Here is a 27,980-nt window from a genome sequence, read left to right on the forward strand (position 1 = left end):
AAGCAACTGGCGCCATTTTTATTTCTATCAAGTGGGTATTTGACACGAAAATTGAAGTTCTTTCGTTTGTCATTTTATTCAAAATATCTTCTTCTTTTTTTTTTAAATAATAATAAATGTATTTGTATTGAGGCCACATGAGTTATGGCATTTCGAATCGTGCTTGGAATGAGGAATTGTTGTAGGTTAGCTTAAATTTTACTAATTTTTTTTTTTTATAGCTAATTGTTATATACTTATTGCTATGTGTTTAGAAGAAGCCACGACCCAATTCATAACTTTTTGGCCACATTGAGGACGAATCTAGGGCGGTTAGGCCTGCATACGTATGGAGTTTGACTCTATATCCTGGAAATGTGTCCATCTCTCTAAAGTTGTTTTTGACACGTCTACTTTTTTGAGCTACATGAAAGAATATTCATATTATTATTAATTTTTTTTTTTTTGTCAATTGGGAGAGTTAAACAACCATTTCATTTAATAGCAAAAAAACAGTTCTTTCAGAGTGAGGGTGGCTTTTTTTAGTTAAGAAGAGATATAATTCACTAAAAAATGCTAGGTGCGTAGAATTATAATATAAAAGTGCATTATGTGATTATGATTTATTCAAAGTGTGATTCACCTCACACCCAGATAAAATCTAGTCATTGTACTTTTTGTTACATTGGATTTTTACTACATCTTTCTCACTTATTAGAGTGAAACATAAGAACTCGAGGTAATAATACTCCAACCAAATATCATTGAATTACAAGAGTCACAACAAAATAATCGTATTTAGAGGGCTTTGGAATGCTTGGTTGTCCTTTATTGAGGTCTACTCTGGGCCTACTGAGGTGATTCAAACCCTCACTTACGAGCGTTGGACTCAGGTCCCGTTTGTTTTCAGAGACAAAATGGAAGGGATTGATAGTGAGGGAATTAAGTAAAATTGTGTTTATTTTGATGATAGTTGTTAGTGTAGGGATTGTTAAATTATTTTTATATAAAACTAATATAAAATAATAAAACAAATAAAAAAATACAAAAACATTAAACATTAATGTTTTTTAAAAAATGCTCAATATGTAAAAAAAAATTAAAAAATAAAAATGAAATAAAAAATTTCTCCCAAAAAAAAAATAAAACAAATAAAACAATGATTTTTACTTAACAAAAAATACAAAAAAATTAAATATTAATGTTCAAAAAAAATGCCCAACATGTAAAAAATAAAATAAAAAACAAATAAAAAAAAATTTCTAGTCTGCCGAACTATTTTTCTAATATCAAGTTTTTGAGGCCCATTCGAATCCCCTTGGGGAGCCCCATCATAATCCGGAGCTCATTATCAATTCGTTCCTCATCTCTCAAAACAAACACAATATTAGTGAGTCCCACCTCACTATTAATTCCAATCCCCCTTATAACTCTCCAAACAAACGGGGCCTCAAGGTAATAATACTCCAACCAAATATTATTGAACCGCCCAAGTCTTGACAATCCGCATCAGCCTCTTCAAATTTTTAAGCTAATTTAACCCAAAATCTACTTTTTCTATTTTAACTAGTCACATTTTTAGTATTCACTGCATCAGACTCTCTATTCTAAGTCAATCTTATTAAAATATTAATTTCTTATTGCATTTATTATTCTTTCTTTTTTATTGAATTGATGAGGTGTCACTAAACAATTCTTAAAAAATGCAAAAAAAAAAAAAATGCCTATGACCGGTCGACCACCCAGTCGACCGATTAGGCTAATTTTCGACATTTTTCTTCTTCTGCTACAGGCACTCACAGAACATCCGGTTGGATATCCGGGAGGACATTCGGGTGGACGATTGGGTTAAAGATTTTGGCCCAATTTTGCTTCAGAAAATATAATAAAAAATAATGTAGATTGTTGAGGCTGATGGAGGAATGATTTGATGGTGATGCTCTCTATTATTATAGAGAGCCTGATATTGATGCTCTTAGAGGGCTTTGGGCTGCCTGTTTTGCCCTTCATTCATGGCATACCTCACATGGTTGTTAGCATTATATATATAAATATATATGAGTAAAATTATGAATGCACTTTTATTAATTCAGAAATTATTCAAAATTTTTATTTTGTAATTCAAATTTGTTTGACATATAAACTCCATATGGAGTCTTTTGAGAAGAGGGTAAAAAGTTTAGCTTTTTATTCATTTTGTGTCGCATCACCTCTCATATTTTTTATGTATAAAAAGATAAAATAAATTAAAAAAGTCAAAAAATTAACTTTTTACCAACCTTTCAAAACACTCCTATATAAATTTAATCTCCATCATATAACCATCCATCTAAAAAATTTTGAGTGAGCAAATCTTGGTCTCCTATAATTTTCCTATATATATTTGCATGTGATATGAAGAAAATGAAATCATTGAATGGTAGTACAGTTGCGACTCTGCTCCATCAAAGTGACATGTCTTGATGGCAACTTGCTCGAGCTTGAGAATATCACCTATTTTGAAAAATAAGTTAAAAGTTAAATTTTTAATTTTTTTTAAATATGTAAAAAAATAAAGATGATATGATTTAAAATGACCAAAAAATTAAAAAATTAACTTTTTATCCAAATGCCAAAATAAGCCTATGTTTAATGGTGCATTGAAGACCACCACTAGTGAGATCAAAGCAACAGTGAATGTTATTTGTTCATCTTCCAAATATTATTTAGGTTGTATTTGAATAATAAATTTAGATAAAGTTTTAAAAAATAAAAGAGAAAAAGTATATAAATTATAATTATATTTCATTCACAATTTACTCATACTTTTTTCTTCTTTTTTTTTTTTCCCCTCAAATCTCTACTTAAAGATTCATAGACAATCTTAAAATGTACAATTTAATTTTAAATAATAATACTGGTTCACACATGTAGTTTTAACTTGATATTTCAATTCAGACCACACCAAAAATATATATATATATATATAGGGAGAGGAGAAGGGCTTGTAAATTGAAAGCCAGTTGCTTTAATAAAATATGAAGGCCATGTTTAATTTGTATTTGTGAAATAATTTTGTAGAAAGAGTTTATAAAATTTAAAAATTTATTTGGTTGTATATTTTGAAAATAGTTTTGGAGTTTGAATTTTTTTTTTTTATAGTTAAATAAATGAGTGTGAGAAAAAAAAAAAAGAGAGTAATTGATTGATATGTAGGATGTGAGAGAAAGAGAGAGGAGAAGAAAAAAGTAATTTTAAAATTTCTTTTTAAAACTTTTTTAACTAAATAAAATTTTGAGATTTTTAAAAAAAATCTCTAGATACAAATTAAACAAGGCCAAAGATTCCTTTGCTCGGATGCAACTCTGCTGTTTTTTTCTTCCCAACCAATGAAGATTCTATTGATTGATTCCCTTTAACTCTTGAATTAGTTTTTTAAATTCACAGTTGCATATATTTTTTAAGATTGACAATGAATATATATATATATATATATATACTATATATATAACCAAATGTAGTTGTTTTGTCAAAAACTTCCAAATATTTATTCTTAAATTCTCATAATTTTAAAACACTCTCTTTCCTACGTGACAACCTTCTTTGATTGCCTTTCATGTTTTCTATTTTTCTTCATTTTTTATTTGTTTGATTAATTAAAATTAAAATTAATTTCATTACTTATGGATAAAGATTTGAATTTCAAAATTCTTCCATATAGATAAACATATAAAAACTGAAAATTAATTTTATAATCTACAGATAAAGATAAAAAATTAAACAATTAATTTAAAAAAAATTAATTTCATAACTTATAGATAATTTAAAATTTCTTCCCATAAATAAACAAATAAAAGTTGATAAATAACTTATAAAAATTAATTTCATGGCCTACAAATAAAGATAAAGATTAAATAATTGATTTCTTTTTTTTTTTTAAAAAAAAACAAAATTAGTCTCTTTTCTTTTTCCCCTTCATTTCGTACTTTAATTAATTTCATTATAGATAAACATATAAAAATTCATAAATAATTTATGAAAATTTATTTCATGACCTATAGATAAAGATAAAAATTTTAAAAATTATTTAAAAAAAATAATTTCATGACTTATAGATAAATAAACATGTAAAAATTGATAAATAATTTATAAAGATTAATTTCGTGGCCTATAGATAAAGATAAAGATTAAATAATTGATTTTCAAAAAATTAAAAACATATATATCTATCAAAAATTAAAAATTAAAAATATGATTTGTTAATCTATATATCTATCAAAAACATATATATCTAAATATTTATTTTGATTTACTCTTTTTTTTTTCTCCTATCACATATTATCTTTTTTTATTTTAAATTTTTTATCTTATGAAATACCCTTATCTATAACTTCTTATCTCCTATTAAATTCTTAACATTCTCTTGATAATTTTTATTGTTCGTTATTATCTACCAAATGATAAAGATTATAAAAAACAAAAAAAAAAAATATCGCTCTGAATGAGAATAGTATTAATAATGAAATAATAAAGGCTACATGGGAGAAGGTAGCACAAAAATCTCACAAAATTAATTTTCTTCACTATATTTATAAAAGGGTAATAATTTGAGATTCTTTCTATTAGTTATTAAAAATAATTTGCATTAGATCATTGTTATGTTTTTTTTTAATTTTTTTATGAGGCAGTCATTCGTTATAGTATTTCTTCAATCCCATCTCTAAATTATCTCTTTGAAATTTTTGTTTTTTCAATAATTAAGTCTAGAATCAATTTCCTATCAAATTTGTTTTCTTGATCCTTATTTTATTGAAGGATCGAAACGAATAAAACTTTCATATAATATATGAAATTAATGAATATAATACAAAGATGATAGGGAAGTACTACATATTTGTCAATATCTCTATGTTATTATTAGTTGATTTGCTAGATTATACTATCAATTTAAAGCCCATATGATTTAATTCAATGTTCATGACTCTATTTGTATTCGACCATTTTTTCGTTGAGTAACCGATATAATTTTTTTTTTTGGGTATTTAATGATTAAAGCTATCATTTGTTATATTTTTCAAGTACAATTCAAATAATTTTTTATCATTTTTTTTTATAAATAAAATGGATTAAAACTTTTCTCTTATATAATTTTTATAATACTATGACATTCTTATCTTGATTAATTTTTTTAAAATGACGTAGGAACTATGCAAGTATTATTCAAATTATGGAGAATGATTTATACTTTGATATGATATGAGTGTGTCATTGATAGAGGAAATCAAAGATAGAGAATTGCTAATATAATCAATTAATGATTTGTTTGAGAAGGTCTTTTTATAAGCAAGGCAACAAACTTAGATTAATTTTTTTTAAAAACTACTTATAAATTATATTTAAAAGTTGATATTTATTCATAATTTGATCCCATAATAATAATATACACCATTGATTTAAAAGTCCAAGTAAATTTATGATAACTTTTCCGAGCTTATAGAATTTCTCTCTTTTAATATTTTGTTTAGTTTAGTTTGATACAAGTTATTTATGTTATCAAGTGATTGTGATACTATTATTCTCAACAATTTTTATAATTAATAATTTCTTATACATATCAAATTTTATTGTAAAATTTTGTGGGTTAATTATTGTTAACATCTACCTAGATGGCTTAATATTATGGCTTGTCGCTATTAAGATATAATTTAAGATTAAGATGATTTATTTATCACACAAAATATATATAGTCTATTTTTCCGTGCATCGCACGAGTTACCGCTAATATATATATAAGCAAATGTAATAGAGTATGAGAATTTTTCAAACTATTAATGCTAAATTCTTACGGATTCTCTCTCCTACGTGTCACCTCTCAAGTCTCCTCTCCCACTTTTCCTAATTTTTAATCATTTGTCAATTATCTAAATCTCAAAAGCCAAAAGAATTATATATGTTTAAATAAAATGATTAACTATTTAGATTTGAACAACAAATATTTAGATATGAACAATAAAGAGGTAGAGATAAAAATATTAAAAGAATAAATAAAAAGATAACTATTCAAATTTCAACCACAAAATAATATAAAGAGTCAAATAAAAGATTAAAAAATAACTAAATAAAAAATATTACGAGTAATTTAATTTTAAAAATATTACGAGCCATTTAATTTTAAAAATGTTACGAGCCATTTAATTTTAAAAATAAAAAGTTAACTATTTATATATGAACAATTAAAAAATATTTAAATAAAAAATATTATGAATCAAATAATTTTTAAAATAAAAAGATAATTATTTATATATGAACAACAAAAAAATAGAGATAAAGCAAATATAGTGAAGTATGAGAATTTTTCAAACTCTTAATGTTAAACTCTTACGGATTATCTCTTCTACGTGTCACCTCGCAAGTCTCCCCTCCCACTTTTCTTAAATTTTAATCATTTGTCAATTATTTAAAATCTCAAAAGCCAAAAGGATTATATATTTTTAAATAAAATGATAACTATTTAGATCATGAACAACAAAGATAATTATTTAGATCATGATAACTATTTAGATCATGAACAACAAGGAGGTAGAGATAAAAATATAAAAAAATAAATAAAAAGATAAATATTTAAATTTCAACCACAAAATAATATAGAGAGTCCAATAAAAGATTAAAAATAACTAAATAAAAAATATTACAAGTCATTTAATTTTAAAAATAAAAAAGTTAACTAAATATTACAAGTCATTGAATTTTAAGAATAAAAAGTTAACTATTTATATATGAACAATTAAAAATATTTAAATAACAAATATTACGAGTCAAATAATTTTTAAAATAAAAATATAATTATTTATATATGAACAACAAAAAAATAGAGATAAAAATATATGCAAAAAATATATATAACTATTTAGATTTAAACTGAAAAATAAATATTCAAATAAAAGATTTAAAAAAAACATTTAGATTGAGATATAAATCCTAGAAAAATAAAAATTCAAATAAAACATAAAAAAAATTAAATAAAAAATATTTAGATTGAGATATAAATCCCAGAAAGATGATAAATTTTTTAACCATCTGTATTTACCTTCCATGAGTTTGTTTTAAAACTCATATATTTTAGCTTAATCTTTTTTTAAATTTTATTTTCAAGTTGAACTTATTATTTTGCCTTTTAAAATCATCAATTAATTATCCATTTAAAGATTAAATTTAATACAATTCCATATTTTGAATTGATAAAAATTCAAAAAAAAGATTAATATTCAAAAAAAAAAAAAGAGATTACGAGTTAGATAATTTTAAAAATAAAAAGATAACTATTTAGTGCAGATGTGAGATTGAAAATGAAGAACACATTAAAATTTATTGGATATGGGTTTATATTTTAAATGTATTTAATAGTTGCTTTTTTATTATTGATTATCCTGTTAAAATAACTCATAATTAAATTTATTTTCAGAAATTCATTTCCTTTGAGAACTAAACCAAAAATTTCTTCTTTTTTAATTTTTTGTTATTATTCAGATTGAGAGTTTGAATAAATGGAAGAGATCTCATATTAAAAATGGTAATTTTTTTTTGAATAATTTAAATATTTATATTCTTTATGTTTGTCAATTCAACTTTAATATATTTCCAAATCTTTTTTTTTTTAATTTTTTTATAATCATTCCAAAACCTATTTATGTTTAATGAATCAATATAACTTAAAAAGCAAATAACATGGGGAAAAAAAAATTTAACCACTAATTGAATATAATGGGAATTAAAATTAATTTTATTTTAATTCATTACACTATGAAGGATGATTAATGTAATATCTACTACTGATTAAACAAGATTAGTGTTACTTTTATTTAATATTAGTCATTTTGTTTAATTATAATATGCCTTTTTTACTCTACTTTTGGTTGTCTGAAATAATTTTTAGATAAATTAGCTATTATTTATGTATGATAGTTTTTTAAAAAATTTCAATAATGTGAAATATTAAATATTTTTAAAGATGTGAAGTAAGGTTTATGTACACAAACTAAATAAAAATGTTAAAAAACAAAAACTAAATAAAAAATATTTAATTAAAAAAATATTACGAGTCAAATAATTTTTAAAATAAAAAGATAATTATTTATATATGAACAACAAAAAAAATAGAGAAAAAAAATATATACAAAAAAAAATATAACTATTTAGATTTGAACTGAAAAATAAAAATTCAAATAAAAGATAAAAAAAAATTTACATTGAGATATAGATCCTAGAAAAATAAAAATTCAAATAAAAAATAAAAAACATTTAAATAAAAATATTTAGATTGAGATATAAATCCCAAAAAGATGATAAATTTTTTAACGATTTATATTTACCTTTTATGAGTTTGTTGTAAAATTTTCATATATTTCAGCTTAATCTTTTTTAAATTTTATCTTCAAGTTGAACTTATTATTTTACCTTTTAAAATCATCAATTAATTATCCATTTAAAGTTTAAATTTAATACAATTCCATATTTTGAATTGATAAAAATTCAAATAAAAGATTAATATTCAAATAAAAAAGATTACAAGTTAGATAATTTTTTAAATAAAAAGATAACTATTTATATAAGAATAACAAAAAAATAGAGATGAAAAATATGCAAAAATAAAAATATAACTATTTAGATTTGAACTACAAAATGAAAATTTAAATAAAAGATAACAAAATATTTAAAATAAAAAGATTAAGATTGGGATATAAATATCTCAAAAAGATGATAATCTTTTTTAACGATCTATATTTATCTTTTGTTAGTTTGTTATAGAATTCTCATATATTTCAGTTTAATTTTTTTAAAGTTTATCTTCAAGGTGAACTTCATATTTTATCTTTTAAAATCTTCAATTAATTATTCATATAAATTTTAAATATGATAGCATTCTATAAATATGTTTTGTCTAAGCATAATCTTTTCAATATAAAAACAAGTTCCTGCAAAAGTAATAGAAGATTGGGGAAGGAAAAAAAAATCAACATTGAGCCATTTCTGATCCCTTTTCATTGCCAAAAAGTCTTAAATATTTGATTTACATTTAAAATATGTACTTTCATGAGTCTTTACATTTGTGAGAAAGTGAGTTTATGTAAATGGATATTATTATTTTATTTTTCATTTTTTTTTGTTACAATCTGTTTTTTTTTTCTTTATTTCTTTCTTTTTGCTAATCATGTGTCATTTAATTGAGATTTTATTCTTTTTTTTTTAAAGCACTACTATTATCAATTTTTAAATCTCTTATTTATTGACTATTGTGTTTAATTTTTTTTTTAGTGTAGATGTTAGATTGAAAATGAACACATCAAAATTTATTGGATATGGGTTTATATTTTAAATGTATTCATCAGTTAATTTTTTATTGTTGATTATCCTGTTAAAATAACTCATGATTAAATTTATTTTCAGAAATTCATTTCCTTTGAGAACTAAACCAAAAATTTCTTTTTTTTATTTATTTATTATTATTCAGATTCAGAGTTTGAATAAGTGGAAAAGATCTCATATTAAAAATGGTAATTTTTTTTGAATAATTTAAATATTTATATTCTTTATGTTTGTTAATTCAACTTTAATGCATTTCCAAATTTTATTTTATTTTATTTATTTATTTTTATAATGATTCCAAACCTATTTATGTTTAATGAATCAATATAACCAAAAAAAAAAAACAAATAACATGAGAAAAAAATTTAACCACTAACTGAATATAATGGGAATTAAAATTAATTTTATTTTAATTCATTATACTATGTGGGATGATTAATGTAATATCTACTATTGATTAAACAAAATTAGCGTTACCTTTATTTAATATTAATCATTTTGTTAAATTATAATATGCCTTTGTTACTCTACTTTTGGTTATCTGAAGTAATTCTTAGATAAATTAGTTATTATTTATGTGATAATTTACTTAATGTATGATAGTTTTTAAAAAAAATTCAATAATGTGAAATATTAAATATTTTTAATGATGTGAAGTAAGATTTATAGACACACACTAAATAAAAATATTAAAAAATATAATCAAATAGTAAATTTTATATGGTGATTATTGATTTTATAAAATTCCGTGCATAGCACAGGTGATTACTAGTATATATATAAATGATTGAGATCTCTAATAAAAGAGTTCTCATAAACTCTAATAGGAGTGAGCTCACATTTTGATCTTGTATTTTTTTATTTTTTTATTACTTATCGTATTATTAAACCTCAATTAAAACTCTAAAATTATAGAGATGCATCATGTTCCTCTTCAACCTATGATCTGGAGAGAGAACAACTAGTGACAGTAGCGTGTGAAACAGATAAATGCTAAGAAATCATTGCATATCATAACCTCGTCTTTGATGTTTGAACCCCAATTTTCATATCGCCTGTTTTGACCCGTTAGATAAAAGTTAATTTTATGATTTTATGATTTTTTTTAATTATATTATTTTATTTATTTTTTTTATATATATATTTTTAAAAATCAAAAAAAGTCAACAAATTATATTTTAACCAACTATTCAAAACAGTTTTATGAAAGAGTTAAGATATTAGCCATATCTTTGATTGAGGAATTTGAAAAAGATTTTAAAAATAAAAAGGGTAAATTATACAAATAGTTCCTATAGTTTGAGATTTGTGTCACTTTGGTCTCTGACTTTTGAATTGTGACACATTTGACCCTGAATTTTGAATTTTGTTCCAAATAAGGACAATTGAAGTTACCATTGTTTAATTTCAAGGGCAAAATCGTCAATTTAATAAACTATAAACTAATTTGACAAAAATAAATGTCAAAAAAATATTTTTAATTTTTTAAAAATTATTTTTATTCACCAATGATAAAATTATGTAAAATAGATAAAAATTAATAAAAATTACATGATTAATTTTTTTAAATTAATTTTACATGATAATCATCCAAACACATAATAAAAATTAATTTGGTAAAAATAAATAAATAAATGTTTAAAAGATTTATCAATTTTACATAATTTTATTTTTAGTGGATAGAAATAATTTTTAAAAATTCAAATATATTTGTTTGACATTTATTTTTATCAAATTAGTTTATGTTTTATCAAATTGACGATTTTACCCTTGAAAAATCTAATAATATTTTCAATTGTCCTTTTTGGAACAAGATTCAAAATTCATGGTCAAATGTGTCACAATTGAAAAGTCAGGGACCAAAGTGACACAAGCCCCAATCTATAAGGACTATTAGTGTAATTCACCCAAATAAAAAATAAGAAATATGTGAAATGTAAATATATTTATTCACAAGTTGTTGATATGTTAAGTTATTGTTTGGCAATTTCAGTTTAATTCTTCTCATGTTGAGTTCTGTACTTTAATTCCAGTCTTCTTATTTCATGCTACCTTATCTTTGTCTTCCACTCTGCTAGTAGCCACCCACCTTTCGTCCCATGTCCAGCGTAAGTCCTTTGGTTAGGCAGCTGATAGGCACATGGGTTTCCCGGAGAGGGTATGAGCGAAAACATAATATGCGAAAACATGATAAGTTATCATTGAATTTAAGAAAATTGAATTAATTTTGCAGAATCACAATGAGTCGTTTATTCCGAAGTAACTCTTTAGTTAGCTCTAGATCTACAACTCTGACTCCTATACCTAGTACAGATGTACTGATTAATGAAGAAGAACATGAATTTCAAGATGTTAAAATTGATTTAAGTTGGAATATTCCTAAAGTCAAAACTAAAGAAATCTACGAAATTAGATTTTTACAATCCACGTTTAACGTAGATTTACAAGTCAAAACTGTTGAACAAGTTTATATTTTAACTAAGATACGTGAACTTGCCAATTATTATCCAAAGAGTTAATTAGAAAATATTTCAAAGATGGTCATAATTTTATTCATTTAGGATTAATTCAAGTTGGAAACAAACCATTAATCCCGCAAGAACGAAACACTTCTATCCTTTTATATTTACGTGATGTTCGCTTTATTAATTATTATGATAGTTTAATATGTATGATGGAATCAGGCCTTCATAAAAGACCTATTCATTTCAATTGTTTCTCTGATTTTATTTTAAGTCTTAGAGATCCTCATATATTAAAAGTTTTAACGTTAAATATTCGATTATCTGGTGCATTTACTAATATGTTAGAAAATGTTCATAACATTCATTTAATTTATCGAATTTATTACAAATGTATTTGTTACCCAAAAGACAACCTAAGAGGCAGGGTGAATTAGATTTTTACAGTTAAAAATAATAATACCCTAATAAAAATTATGACTAGCACAATAGATAAATATAGTTAATGAAATAGAAATAATTAAAACAAGTGTTTTAACAACTATGTCAGTTAATGATTTTAGCACAGTGAAAATGTAAAATATAGCTATGGGAATTTAAATAAAATAAAGAGATAAGGGAGAGAGAGGCAAACAAATTTATAGTAGTTCAGTTTCAACTCTCGGCCTACGTCTACTCCTCAAGCTTTACTTGAGATTTTCCACTATACTCTAGCTTCACAGGGTGCTAGCAATCTTTTCACAGATGGAGCAATCCTCCACAGATTTTACACAGACTTTTTAAGTCAAGAATACTGAATGTACTACACTCTTACAAGGTTGAAAAGAATGTGTTTTTGCTTTCACAGAAAGCTACAAGAATTATCTCTCAAAGATAGATATAAAAATGAAACTTTGGTTTTTCTGTAAATCTCACACATGAAAGATGAGCTTAAAGCTATACGATTTAATGTATAATTTCTGAGAGAGGATGTAAACAAAAATTGAAAAACACTTCTCAGAAAATTTTTCAGAGAATAGATGAGAGTGATTTTAGATCAAAGAATATTTTCTGGTTTCTATAACTTGTTTGTAATTGCTGTCACTTGTTCATATCAGAGGCTTTGGTATATATAATGAAACTTATAGCCGTTTATAGCCGTTTGTATTCATTTGAATATCTTCCACTCCATCATTACTAATTTGAATATCTTCCACTCCATCATTACAAATTTAAATATCTTTCACTTGAACCTTTTGACCCTTTTGAACTGTTGCTGTGCTGAGCTGTTTGAACCTCTGTTTTGGGTTGTTTGAACCTCTGATTTAATCAAATATTAAATACATTCTAACAACATTTAGGATAAAAGTTTTAAGTAAGAAATAATGGGACAAAATAAATTTTGATTCTATTTTTCTCTTTCAAATAAATTAAAACATAAAATCATCAAAATAAATGTTGATTCTATTTTTCTCTTTCAAATAAATTATCAAAATAAATTTTGATTCTATTTTTCTCTTCCAAATAAATTAAAAACATAATTAAATAAATCATCAAAATAAATTTTGAATTCTATTTTTCTTTTTCAAATAAAATATCAAAATAAATTTTGATTCTATTTTTCTCTTCCAAATAAATTAAAAACATAATTAAATAAATCATCAAAATAAATTTTGGATTCTATTTTTCTTTTTCAAATAAAACATTAAAATAAATTTTGATTATATTTTTCTCTTCCAAATAAATTAAAAACATAATTAAATAAAATCATCAAAATAAATAAGTCTAACAGTATTAAAACTAATTTGAATGTTCGAGCTTTAACCAAAAGTCAAAAGGATAAAACATTACTCATCCAAGGTAATACTACTGAAACTAATATTTTAGTCCCAAAAATGATTTGTTGGAAAGATATTACTCTTCTTGATGATTGGGTTATAGTTAATGAAAATTATTCCCAAAATCAACAATCTTCCACTATTTAGGATATTCAACACATTCAACAATTCACTGATGGTTTTGTGCATATTAAATTTAATCGACCTTATAGTCAATCTTCTCGCCATAGTACTTCTAGTATCCCTACTGATACTGAAGATGATAAAATCTTTATCACCCCTCTATTTATTTGAAAAGACAGGAAACTTCACCTTTGCGAACCTTCCTCACAAAACCTGCACACTACACATGGTAAATTAAAAGGAATAGATAATTCCTCTACCTTTCAAATTAATAAACCAGTATATTCAACCCAAACACATCTTCATGACGAAGATACTACATCACAGGATTCACCTACTCAAACTGATTTTGAAGTTGTTCCTCCTATCAACCCACACCTATTAACTCTTAGTAAATCATTTACTCCGGATCTTAATAAACTTCATATTGAGTTTAAATCTAAAGCAAATAAGTCAAAGAGACATACCTATAGACATAATTATGATGGAACACAACAATAAAAAATTACCAAAAAATGGTATAAATTTATGACTGAAATCAACACTGAAATCAATTTCTTTGATTATTTAGAAAATTATTATCAAAAAGTAAATACTGTTACGAAAACTAAATGGAAAACTTTTCCTAATACTTCTGTTTCATCTAGTCACCCTGCTTTAGAAACCATACTTATTGAACATAAAGGTAACATACTCCATGCTTCTCCTTTTAAGCTTCCTAGTGACGATTTTGAAGTTAAAAAAGTTATTGAACAAAATAATTATACTAATTAATGTTTAAAAACTATTGGAAAATAATTAGATAAAATTGAAACTTTTTTTGAAGAATATTCAACGAGTCATAGTGGGTGTTTGGGAAGTGGATTTTTTTTGTAGGTTTTTTTAGTTGTAGGATTTTATTGGAGAATTTTTTTTTTTGTTTGGGAAGATAATTGGGTTTTTTTTTGTAGTTGAATATGATGTTTGTGAGAGAAAAAGTGAAATGATTATAGGATCTGATGTGATATTTTGTTTGGATTTGTTTTTTTTGGTTTTGTAACCAATTTGTCTTTTAGTAAAAATAAATAAAAAAAAACCAAAAAAACATATTCCCAAGCAGCGCCATACTTCTACAAGTAAACCTTTAGACAAACCTTTTATTAATCTTCCTAGTACTCGAAAAAGGTTAAGCCTAATTATTCAAGATAATACTACTGTTGCAGCCATTGAAAAATTATTTAATAAAATGTCTACCTCTTCTATAGACAAAAGAATTATCGTATTAACATAACAACCACCTGTTCAACCTAGTAGTGATTCAGACACATCAAATGGTGAAATTAGTCACTTAACCCAACAATTCCAAACCACCAATTCTAATAGAATCACACAACCTAAAGTTAATCACACTACTCTTACAAAGAATTGGTATCTTAAACCTACACCCCCAGATCTTCAATTTGAAGAAACCAATATTAATAATCAATTTTTTGTTTCTACTAAAAAATTATATGAATGGAATATCGATGGTCTTAGTGAACATCAAATTCTCCAAAAACTAAATCATTTATCCATGGTTGCAAATAGTTACCTTACTAATTATCCTGATTACACCCAACCTGAAATTGTTACTTTAATTACTTGGTGGGATAAATATCTCACTTTTGACCAACGCGAATCTATTCAACATGCTGTTCAATTAGATGAAAATGATTTCCCCATTTTTGATGAAGATATAGGATCTAGTAAACCTAATGGCATTAATACTTTAATCTATACTATCGTAAAACATTTTATTGGTACATCGACTAATATTCATTCTCGTATCCATGATCAACTTAGTAATTTAACCTGTCCCACTCTTAGTGATTTTAGAAGGTATAAAGATGTTTTTACTTCTAGAGTCATACTTAGAGATGATTGCACTAAGTCATTTTGGAAAGAAAAATTTATTAATGGATTACCTAGTCTTTTTGCCCATAAAATTTGAGATGTCCTTAGTCAATCTACTAGTATAATCGAATATGATAATTTAACTTATGGTGATATAATTAGCACAATTCAAAAAGAAGGATTAAGAATGTGTATCAATCTAAAACTTAGTCAAAAAGCTGCTAAAGACAAACATACAGCTAAATATGAATTAAGAAATTTTTGTGAACAGTATGGTTTACCTCCTGCTGCTCCTTCACGAAGCAAAAATAATAAGAAGAAATCTTCACGTAAATATTACACTAAAAAGAAATATTCACCTACCAAATCACCTGATAAGTTTTATACTAAACCCAACAAGAAATATCATAAAAGATCTAATAAGTCAAAATCTACTCAAGATGTTACTTGTTACAATTGTGGTAAAAAGGGTCATTATTCTAATAAATATAAAGTAAAAGAAAAACTTAAAGCTAAGCTTAATCAACTACAAATTACTGACGAATATCAAAGTCAAATACTCGACATATTTAAATTAACCGCTACTCCAAATCAATCTCCTGTTTAATCTAGTAATTCATCTAGCGATGATATTCCCTCTAGTGATACTTCTACCTATTATTCTCCTATTGATAATACTGACAATGAAATTGAATTAGGATGTAATGATACTTGCTGTAAACAAATCAATGTTCTTAGTAAATCACAACAAGAAGATGATTCATTAATCGAATTAATTAGTAAATTAGAAAATCCTAAATTAAAAAGACAATTTACTAATAAGTTAAAATTCTTACTCATAAATAAAGATAAAATACCCCGTCCTGAAAAACCAATTATTAGTTTAAATAAAACTTTAGAACGATTTAAAATGGAAAAACATAAAGAAGTAACCTTACAAGATTTACAAAATGAGATTAACCAAATTAAATTAACTATTCAAGAATTAAAAACTAAAGACAAATCTTTAGAGGAAGAAATTGTCATATTAAAGATCAATAAAAGTCTTAATGATTTCCACAAATCTAATAAATCTAGTTCTAATGATGAATCTAGTTCTAGTCAGGATCCAAACCGTGTCATCTTCGATAATCACTCTAATAGTGACAATGATAATCAAGATAATAATCACCTCAATATGATCAATCGAATTGATATTCAAAAATGGCATTTGAAAGTCAAATTAGTTATTAATGATTTTGACATAGAAGTCATTGTAGTAATTGATACTGGTGCTGATTTAAACTGTATCCAAGAAGGTTTAATCCCTACCAAATACTATCATAAATCTACTGAACAATTAAGTTCTACTAATGGAAGTCAAATGCATATTAAATATAAATTACCAAAGGTATATATTTGTCAAAATAATGTTTGTTTTAAAACATCATTTGTTTTAGTTTGAAACTTAATAGATAAATTCATTTTAGGCACTCCATTTATCTTTTTATTATATCCATTCCATACTACTAATAATGGAATAACAACGCAAGCTTTTGGTCGCACTGTAACTTTTAAATTTCTGTCTCCTCCCGAGATCAAAGAATTAAATCAATTAAAAGAATGTTGCATTTCTCAATCTATTAACCGATTAACCAAACAACTTAAATTCCTCAAAGAAGAAGTCAAGTATAAACGAATTGAAACTCAATTAACTAATCAAATTCTTATATAAAAAATTAACAAATTTAAAACACAGTTAGAAACTACAGTTTGCTTTACTTTACCAAGTGCTTTCTGACATAGAAAAAAATATGTGGTCACTTTACCTTATATTAAAAATTTTAATGAACGGCAAATCCCTACTAATCTCGCCCAATTCAAATGAATCATGAATTAGTCGAAATGTGTAAAAAATAAATTAATGATTTACTCCCCAATAATATCATTAGTAAAAACAAATCCCCTTGGTCATGCTCTACCTTTTATGTTAATAAAAATGTTGAACTTGAACGTGGTGTTCCACGACTAGCCATTAACTATAAACCACTAAATAAAGTTTTAGAATGGATACGCTATCCAATCTCTAATAAAAAAAGACCTCATTAAAAGACTTAGTCAAGCTGTTATCTTTAGTAAATTTGATCTTAAAAGTGAATTTTGACAAATACAAATTCATCCTGAAGATCGCTATAAAACTGCTTTTACTACACTTTTTGGCCATTATGAATGGAATGTCATGTCCTTTGGATTAAAAAATGCTCCTAGTGAATTCCAAAACATTATGAATGAAATTTTTAATCCCTTTAGTCATTTTTCTATTGTCTACATAGATGATATCCTTATTTTCTCTAAGTCACTCAATGAACATTGGAAACATCTAAATTCCTTTCTCTATATTATCAAATATAATGGTCTAGTCATTTCTGCTCCTAAGATTAAGCTATTCCAAACTAAAGTTAGATTCTTACGTTATGATATCCACGAAAATACTATTCTTCCTACCAGTCGATCTATTGAGTTTGCTTCTAAGTTCCCTGATGAAATCTTAGACAAAACCCAGTTACAACGGTTTTTAGGTTCCTTAAACTACATTGCTGAATTTTACAAAGACCTTAGGAAAACTTGTCAACCCCTTTTTGATAGGTTGAAAGATAATCCTTCTCCTTGATCTTCTACTCATACTGCTATTGTTTAACAAGTCAAAAAATATGTTAAGACCTTGCCTTGTCTTGGCATTCCTACTGAAAATTTGTTCAAAATTATTCAAACTGATGCTTCTAATGTTGGTTATGGTGGCATTCTCCTTCAGAAAATCACTCCCCAGTCATCTGAACAAATTGTTTGTTTTCATTCTGGTGTTTGGAACAAAGCACAGAAAAATTATAGTACTATTAAAAAAGAAATTTTATCTATTGTTTTATGTATTAGTAAATTTCAAAATGACATTTTAAATCAAAAATTCCTATTATGTGTTGATTGCAAAAGTGCTAAATATGTTTTGGAAAAATATGTTCAAAATATTGCTAATAAACATATTTTTGCTCGATGGCAATCCATTTTAAGTATTTTTGATTTTGATATTGAATATATTCTTGGTAGTCAAAATTCTATCCCTGATTTCCTTACCCGAGAATTTTTACAGGGAGGATAGTGTATCATGCCTACTCCTTATTGTTCTACACACAGATTACAAGTCACAAGATACTGCAAAACTGTTCGATATTATAAGATTAAAATATCCTATTTAAAGTCACTACAAAATGACCCTTACTTTCATCACGACCCCTACCTTCAGTTCAATCAGATTAGAAGTTATCGCAATTTCATTGCTCATTACACTAATTTAGTTAACTTTCATATGGATACATTAGATGTCCTCAGTGGATGCTAATCTACTTCTGTCATTTTTCTTACAGATGTCAAGCCGCAAACCTATTACAAAACCTCTTGCCATTGTGCTATCCAGTCAACCCATTGTTGCATCTCCAATTGATCTAGTTAACCGATACCAAATTCTTGATAATATTCCTAAACCTAGTTACACTTCGGCTCTGGCTTCAGACCTTTTTCCCTGCCAGTCAATTCCACCAATGCCTCCTAACAAGTCTACCCCAAGAACAGATTATGTTCTTAAACAGTCATTCAATCTTTTTTACAAAGAATCAGTCCACAAAAATATTCACAATGTCCTTGAATTAGTCAAATCCTATTTCCCTAATAGATGGCATTTCATTCCTTCCCATCCCAATAAGTCAATAACCTTTTATAAGGATATTCTTTTCCACCATAAGTCAATCGTCATTAACCTATCTATGATCGAGTCCAGACCAGTAAAATCATTCATTATTCCTTGTGCATTCATAATATTGTTCCCATGGAAGAATGGGGTATCCTTTTTTTGCTACGAGACCTTTCTAACCATGATATACAATATAGTTACTATGATTACATTGATGCTTGGTTCAAAATCCTCCTACATCAAAATGAGTCATATAGTCATTCTTGGTTTTTCTCATTTGACCACAAATTCAAATCAGAATTCCTTTCTTGGTTCCTGAGATGGTGGTCATAGCATGGTGCCATCCCTGGAATCATCCCTTCTGAGTTAATAGAACAATTCAATTACTTCTCTTCCATTTACAAGTTCAGCCAGCATAAAAGTCAGTTTCCTTGGTTACTTCATTTCATGACCAAATATAAAGTCACTTCATTTCATGACCAAATATAAAGTCCCTTGGATTTTTAAATGGCAATACAGTCCACCCAATAACATAGTTAGTCGTCAACATTTTGTTAAATGGTGGGATGCATTCAAAATCCATCGTATTATTGAACAAGTCCAGCAGGAATTTCCAGTTAACATTCATGCCCCAACTCCTTCAATGGTCAAATCTTAGCAAAATCCAAATGCTTCAGTCACACAAGGAAGTCCACTTCCTCTCACTACAGTCAGGCTTGGAAGTCCATCCACCAGCATTGAATCTTCCAAATCCAAGTCATCCAAGGCCAAGCCCAAAGCAAAGCCCAAGTCAACTTCTAGTGATGAATTGATCCAAATGGCCAAATTATTGATGGCTCAAGCAAAGTCACAAATTGAAGATGAAGCCTCGGATGATTCAGCCTCCTCTGAAGCCTCAACTAGTCATGATCCATATGGTCCAAAATTCCAAGATGCTCAGGACCTATATGCCTAAAAAGTCATTGGATTCCATATATGTACATCAGTTTCAATCACTACTCTTGCTTTGAGAAAAGCTGCTGATATATATATATATATATATTGATTCCCCATTAGTCAACTGTGCAGTCACGTTCCCTCACTGCAAGTATAAAAAAAAAAAAAGTAAAAAAGTTCTCGATCACAGAAAGATGCTCTTAGCACCCATGTACCTCTTATTTTCAGGCTTTTCAGAAGTCACAAGTTTCACAGTATTTTCCAACTTTTGAAGTCACAAGCCTCTAGTCACGGGCCTTACAGTTCCAAGTTCACAAGCTTAACAGTTATCCACTTTGCCTATAAAAGAGGCTCCTCAATCACGGCCAATCCAGAGGGAGAAAGAATTTTCTTTCATAGTTTCTCTCAGTTTCTGTAAAATTTTAAGTTCGTTTTAAAATTCAGTTTTTAAGGATGCAAGTAGAAGTTGTATTTTTCAGTTACTTCCAGCAAACAATTATGTATTTTTCGATTACTTCCGGTAACCGATTGTAAGTTTATTTTATTTCTGCTTATTTAAGTTCTTATTTAAAAATATTCTAAGTATTTTATTTTAGTTTATTTAATTTAACTTGTTATTTTAGTTTATTTAAGTTTCTGTAATTTAGTTTATTTAACTTGGTCTATTTATGTTTTAATTTATGTGCTGCGAAAGAAAATATGTGAAATGTAAATATATTTATTCACATTTCATATATTTTTTTCCTTTTCTTTTTCAAATTCTTTCTCAATCAACCAAATACAGGAACCATTGGTGGTGAAGTAGAATTAGTCCTAATTGGATTTAAAAATATGACAAAAGTTGGGTCATAAGAGCATCCTCGTGAAGCTTTTCAAATTTTATTTTAGCTAAAAACTTCAAAAAATCATCTGCATCAAACTCGCGTGCAGCTCATCAAAATTTACGATCGATATAGCAACTCGTTACAACAAGCGAGGCACTGTTCATCGCTATTTGTGTGTTACCGAAGTCTACCCAGAGGTCCGATCGGTCAATCGGTCAACGACAATTTTTTTTTTTGTTGCTTTTTTTTACAAATTGTTTGGTTGGTAACTTATTAATTTAATAAAAAAGAAAGACTAACAAACACAATAAAAAAATAATATTTAATAAGAATAAGTTAGAATAAAGAGTTTGATGCGATAAGTGCTAAAAAGTGAGTAACTAAAATAATAAAATAGCTTTAATTTAACTAAAAAATTAAAAATTTAGTGTGGATGCTCTAATCCTTCGATAGGCATTTTATTAATCATTACTTTTCAATCTATTACTCAATTATTTGTCTGATTACCATATGTTTGGCTGTTTGCATTCATAAGTTTTATTTTAACTAATTACAACATTGTTGGTCATAATTACTTTCGATTTTCACGTTACCCTATGTCTAAGTGACATAATTTTTTTTAAAAAAAAAAAAAAAAAATTAAGTGAATTAGTTCAATAATCACTTTTGTGCATTTCTATCTGGAAAGTGAAGAGTTTTTATTTTTATTTTTTTATTTTTGGTGGTTATACACAGATTGATTAGTTCTCATCCATTATAAAGAATTGTCAATCTTATTCAAGTTTCGGTTAAATTAAAAATTACCGATAAAAAAATGATAAAATTTTAAATAAAGTGATTCGTGTTTAAGAGAGGGGAAAGACTAAAAAATGTATACTATATATACTTTAAAACTAAAGAAGAAAATGCTATAATTTTATACTTTTTGAGTCACAACTAAACGAAAAAATTATAACTAAACACCAAATAAAATATAAGTAAAAATTATATAGTCATAACTAAAATATTATCATAACTAAATAAAAAAAATTAATTATAACTAGGGGTGAAATCGGTTCGGTTTGGTCAGTTTTTTCACTAGTTTTGCACCGAACCGATAATTTCGGTTTTTCATATTTGTGAACCGAACCACCCAGAAAAATGACATAAACCGGCGCGGTTCGATTTATTACGGTGCGGTGCGATTTTTTCGGTTTTTCTGTTTTTTGGCCTTTTTTTTTCCTGGTTGGGCCTCACATTTTAGGCCTATATTTCTATCCATTTTGTATAAAATTTGGGCTCAGGCTATGTAATTCCTACATAGGTTTGGGGCCTCACATTTTGGGCCTATTAATATTATATAAGTCGGTTCGATTCGTTGCGATTCGGTTCAAAAAACCAAAAATCGTAAACCGAACCGAATGTACAAAAAAACATAAATCGAACCGAACCGAATGATTGAAAATTTAAAACACCGACCGAAAACCGTTCGGTTCGGTTGGTTCGGTCCTTCCGGTTATTCTTTCACCCCTAATTATAACTAAAGAATAAAATAACATAATTAAAGATATATAGTTCATCATTTTCAAGAGGTGTATAGTAAAATTTCCCTTTAAGAGAGACAGAGAGATAGGGTTAGGTGAGGGGAGAGAGAAGTCATGGTAAAAGGGAGGAGAGAGAGAGAGGAGTGGTAAGAGGGGATAAACTCCCCCATACTTATAGCTCTCCATACTTTTTTTTGTGAGCTCAAATTTGAACTTATATCGATGATTTAAATCATCTACTTTGTAAATTCCGTAATAAATATCATCTATATAAAAAAATCAATTTCATCAAACATCTATAAATATAAGAACAAATCACATTTTGTTTTATAAAATGAATAGCAAATAGAATTATAAACTTAAATCATTCATTTTTTAAAACAAAATGTGATTTATTTGTTTTTGCCGATAAATTTAACTTTTATTGTGAAATCTATGAAGTAAATGGTTTCGATTATTAAAGTGAGGGAATTAAAATCTACAAGAAGAATATGGATACATATAAACAGATGAAATATAGAGGAGTAAAAGGGAGAAGGTTAGGCGAGGAAGGAGGTAAAAGCAAATAAAAACATGTAAAACGTTTAAGAAAGTGCGAAATGAGAATTGAAATTTTAATTAATTTGCCATTATCTCCACCTTAGCATAACCCCATTGTGCCCTTGTCATTTAATCATATCACTAAACCCTATGCAAAAACTAGTTAGTTATCAATATGATAAACAAAAGCAAAAAAGCTTACGTCTACCAAAAAATTTGCCTAGTGTGTCAAATTTTGATGCTATTAATCAGATTCCAAGAAGTTCATAAAACAGAGCTTGGAAACATGAACAAGAAAGTTTACTGCTGAAAAAAAAAAAAAAAAGACCGATTGTAGCGCAGAAAATATCCGTCATCTGTTTTAGTGAAATCATAGGCAAAAAAGTTAAAATAGAACAGAAACTTACATCCGAATACCATAACAGTAATTCAAGTGGTCTCAGCAGTGGGTTGGGTCAGCCCAAAGCTCACCAGCAACTTACTCAGCGACTCAGGCGAGCTCACCTGGTACTTCACCTTCCCAGAAGACAAGAACACCTCAGCAAGTTCAAGCTTATCAGATGTAAGACTCGTGCTGTCCATAGTCTTGCTAAGCACCTTCAGCGCAAGCTGTACTGCCTCTTCTCTTGAAATATCATCCTTGTAATCCTGCTTAAGCATTGACTGCGCGGCCTGATTGTTTGCCCCAACTGCCGCGGCCTTCCAACCACCATAGTTTCCACTAGGGTCGCTCATGTAAAGTTGGAACCCGTAGTTTTTATCCCAACCTGCAAACAAAAATGACACACCAAATGGTCGAAGCCCACCAAATTGCGTGTACCCTTGTTTGGTATCGCATAGAGACTGAACTAGCTGTTCAACTGGCATTGGCTCCTGGTAAGCATACGTGTAGCGTTGTGCTTGGACTCGAGCTGTGTTGATAAGAATGTTGGCATCAGACATGATTCCAGCCACGGCACATGCAACATGGTCATCGATCTTGTACATTTTCTCAGTGGATGTTGAGGTTTGTAGGAGTTTGGAAGTGACTTTCTTTTCCCCAACTAGGACAACCCCGTCTTTTGATAGTATCCCAATTGCAGTCCCGGCGTTTCCGATCGCTTCCATCGCGTATTCGACCTGGTAAAGACGACCTTCTGGAGAGAAGATTGTTGTACGGCTGTCATACCTTCGAGACATCTAAAATTGAGGGAAATCTTGATAGATCAGTTAAGAGAAAAATAATGTAAATGATATTGAATTATAGATACACGGAATTTCGTAGCAATTGAGCAGAAACGAAGGGAGGAAAGAACATTCATTTTAAAATGCTTTGAGAGCTGTCAGTACTTCAACATGTGGTGGTTGTAGAAGATACTACTGAATCATAACTGAATGTTTTTTGTATCTAAGGAACTCTACATTATTTTATTTATCGTAAATTACATTGGCACCCCTTGAGAAATTCCGACTAATATAAGGATACCCCCAACTTATAATAACATCCCATGGTAGGATGGTCTACTGATGGTCATCAACAGGCATTCTGATTTTACTATTTTGCCCTCATGGTTAATTAAGTACATCACACCAACACCCCTAAGGTTTCTAGAAAATACAGGGGCCAAAAGTATAGTTTAGTTGCAAGTCAGTTGGATCTTTTTAGTTCAGTCCTAACTAAATATCGGAGGACCAAAGCTTCTGACAGAAAGAGGTTAAGTAACCAATATGGAGTGACTATACCTTTAGTCACTGTCCAAAGGTACTGAGATAAAGCAGTTATGAGTTCCTGGCAATGGTTACCATTTTATATGTGATTGAAATGATGGAAGGATTTAAAAGTAAAGTTTCCTATGTAAATAACAATACAAGTACTGTACTACGAGTGTACGACTATTCAGCTTTCATGGAAATTATACTACCATTGTCTGGACAGCAACATAGCTTATGCGAACGGACATGTCACAAATTAATAAGACAGAAAAGTCACTGTCTAATTTAAATACTCAGACCAGACACCACTATTTACAAACTCACAGAATGATGTGAAATTCAAATCACAAGGTCTGAATAACATGAGTGACAACTCCCAATCACTGTAACTTTCAAGCCTACTCACCAGAATCACCTCCTGCATCATCAAAATTATATACAATGTTTTATTGTTTCCATTGGGCACGAAACAATTTATTAGTCATGAAAGTTACTGTAGGTACACACCTTAGTATCACGTACCGACTCATTAGGGATGCAAGTTTTACAGCAAGCACCTTACAAGCGCATTAGTTTGTGAGTGGCAAGGTAGGTAGGGTAAATCCCTATTGCATCTCATGGGTTGGCCATTGGGCATAATTCACAGTATGCAGTACCACTCGTGGAGCCGACTTTTCGGGAGGATGACAAGTGTCCAATTCGTGACATTAGGCTCCACAAAGTGGAATCACCACGTTATCACCATGTCGTCATCTCCTATGGACATGGCGCCACGTTTTAGTTTAGTGAGGTGCACATGGACCAATCATGCACCCCCACATGTTCCCTTTTGTGATCAAGCTATGCCGGATGAGGATATAGCATGCGTTGCCTTAAACTCAAGCCTAGGCAATTAAGGCTTAAGTGTGACACACCGATCAATTGGGTTAGTGTTTTGAAAAGAATGCCTAAGCACTCGCTTTGGTGAGAAGCTAGGCAAGACAATGCCTCAAAAGGATTGAGGCGAGGCAACATGGAGAGGGGAGGAGGAGGCACTCGCTCCTGGCTTAAGCATGAGACACCCTAGAGACTGTGGTTGTTTTTTTGGGTTAACTACATGAACAACCCCTCAACTACTATTGAATATCATTTTACCCTCTCAACTTCAAAAACATAGATTAGACCCCTCAACTATAAAAATTAAAATAATAATAATAATAATAATAAATAAATAAATAAAAACCATAAAAATGCTCCTTCCAGATGGGGAAAAGTGACAAATTTCCAGTTAAGAGGGTTGAAATGTACAGTTTTGAAGTTGAGGGGAGTAAAGTGATCCTAGTAATAGTTGAAGAGTGTCTGTAATTAACCATTATGATTTGATCTCATCCATTCAATGTTTAGTTATAATTAACATTTGGCACACCAAATCATACATTGTTAATATACTAAACTTGCCCAAGGATCCTCTGTCCCCAAATAACCCTGTCTCAAATCATTCACAACCATTGGATATGTCTTGAGATTTTCACATCTTGGGATTCTCATATGATCCAATGGTTGTGAATGATTTGGGAAAGGGGACAAGGGGCAGGGTTATTTGGGGACAGAGGATGCTTGTTGCCTAAACTTTACAAATCACTTAAATGTGTAAAAAACAAAGAGGGATAAACACAATTCCCATAAAGTAATTGTCATAATATTTATAAAAGAATAAACAAAAGGTTTATTGGGTATTTTGCTCCAGTTTACTGGAATCTACTACTATATATATATATATATACAAGACCGCATTTACCCATCTCCGGTGCAGTTGATTTTCACTATCACATTTTGGGTTTTTAGACTAAAAAAAGCCACTAAAAAAAAGTCATTCCAAACCACAATTAACATTTTTTCACCTCATAAAAAGCCCCCCTCCAAAAAAAAAAAAAAATCCCCAAAAAACCACTAAAAAAGGCCACATCCCAAACGACCCTTTTATACCATCATGTCAAAAATCCATTCAGATTATTATTTGCCACAGACCCCATCAAATTTAATTGTAATTGTATACCTATCAGCTATCTTACAAGAAATTCAGTATTACTGCACACACCAAAACTCAAAATAATCAACAATTCGTTGCTAAAGAAACATAAAACTATCATAATCAGCATAATTGCAGCAAAAAAATCACTATTGTAACACAGAAATTCAGCAACAGATCAAAGCAATTAACACAGCACAAGTGCAAAATAAACCCAGATGTAGAATTTAAAATAAAAATAAAATAAAAAAAGGTCTGGTTACAAGAGAAGAGAGCAGAGAGAGATACAGAAAATGAGGAAAAGGAGAAGACTGACCTGGGAAGGGTAGCTGGAGATCGAACCTGGGCACAGCCACACACCAGAGAGAGAGAGAGAGAGAGAGAGAGAAGGAATGGCCCTACTTGACTTCTTCTTTGGTTTTGTTTTTTTAAGATTTTTTTGATTTGGTAAATTACAAACACACACTGAAATTTTTTTAAATTATAAATTATCTGCCGTAATTTTAAAAATTACATTATATTTTTAAAGTTTTTAATTTCATAATAAATGAATCATTTTATTAATAAATTATCAAATTAATTAATAATTTTTAATAATGTTAAATTTTATTTAAATTAATAATTCAGATAATTTTATTATTATATAAGTGAATAGTTAGAAATTTCACTTTTTAATTAATTCTATTAAATAAAAAATTCTGACGGGAGATATTTGTAATTTTCTAAACTATAAGGACAATTCGTATTTTAAGTAAACCTCAGGGTATATTTATAATTTACCCTTTCTAAGTAAATTCCCCAGATTTATTCATAAATATTTTATTTTTAAAATTTATATCTAAAAAAATTATGAAAAAAGTGAAAAAAAAAATCACTAAAAAAAATTCAATACAGTTATTTATTTATTTTTAGTGATGTAAAAAAAAAATCATGGAGCTAAAAGAATGAACAGCGGATGAAGAAAGTAAAAATTTTACGTAAGTCTTGGGCCTAGCTTAACTTGGCTGAATTTAATGATGGGTCTGGCCCAATCAAGTAGGCCATCAAGAAATTTTCTTAGCCTGTGTTTGATGAAAGGATTTGACGAGAAAAATAAAAAAATAAAAAAAAAAGAAAAAGAAAAGAAAAATAGAAACAAAAT

At 27.7% G+C, this 27,980-nt stretch overlaps 1 protein-coding gene across 1 annotated transcript; it reads right to left on the reverse strand.

Moving 5' to 3' along the window:
* Positions 1-23,363: 23,363 nt before the first annotated feature.
* Positions 23,364-27,289, reverse strand: LOC114281940 (proteasome subunit alpha type-4). Its single transcript, XM_028224520.2, has 2 exons — positions 27,156-27,289; positions 23,364-24,318 (listed from the first exon to the last, which is right to left on the reverse strand). The coding sequence occupies exon 2, from the start codon at positions 24,316-24,318 to the stop codon at positions 23,569-23,571; it is 750 nt and encodes a 249-aa protein (XP_028080321.1). The 5' UTR covers positions 27,156-27,289; the 3' UTR covers positions 23,364-23,568.
* Between the last annotated feature and the right edge of the window lie 691 nt (positions 27,290-27,980).

This window comes from Camellia sinensis, chromosome 9 (genome assembly GCF_055761805.1).
Source record: "Camellia sinensis isolate YWXY chromosome 9, ASM5576180v1, whole genome shotgun sequence".
In the NCBI taxonomy this organism is placed as follows: Eukaryota; Viridiplantae; Streptophyta; class Magnoliopsida; order Ericales; family Theaceae; genus Camellia; species Camellia sinensis.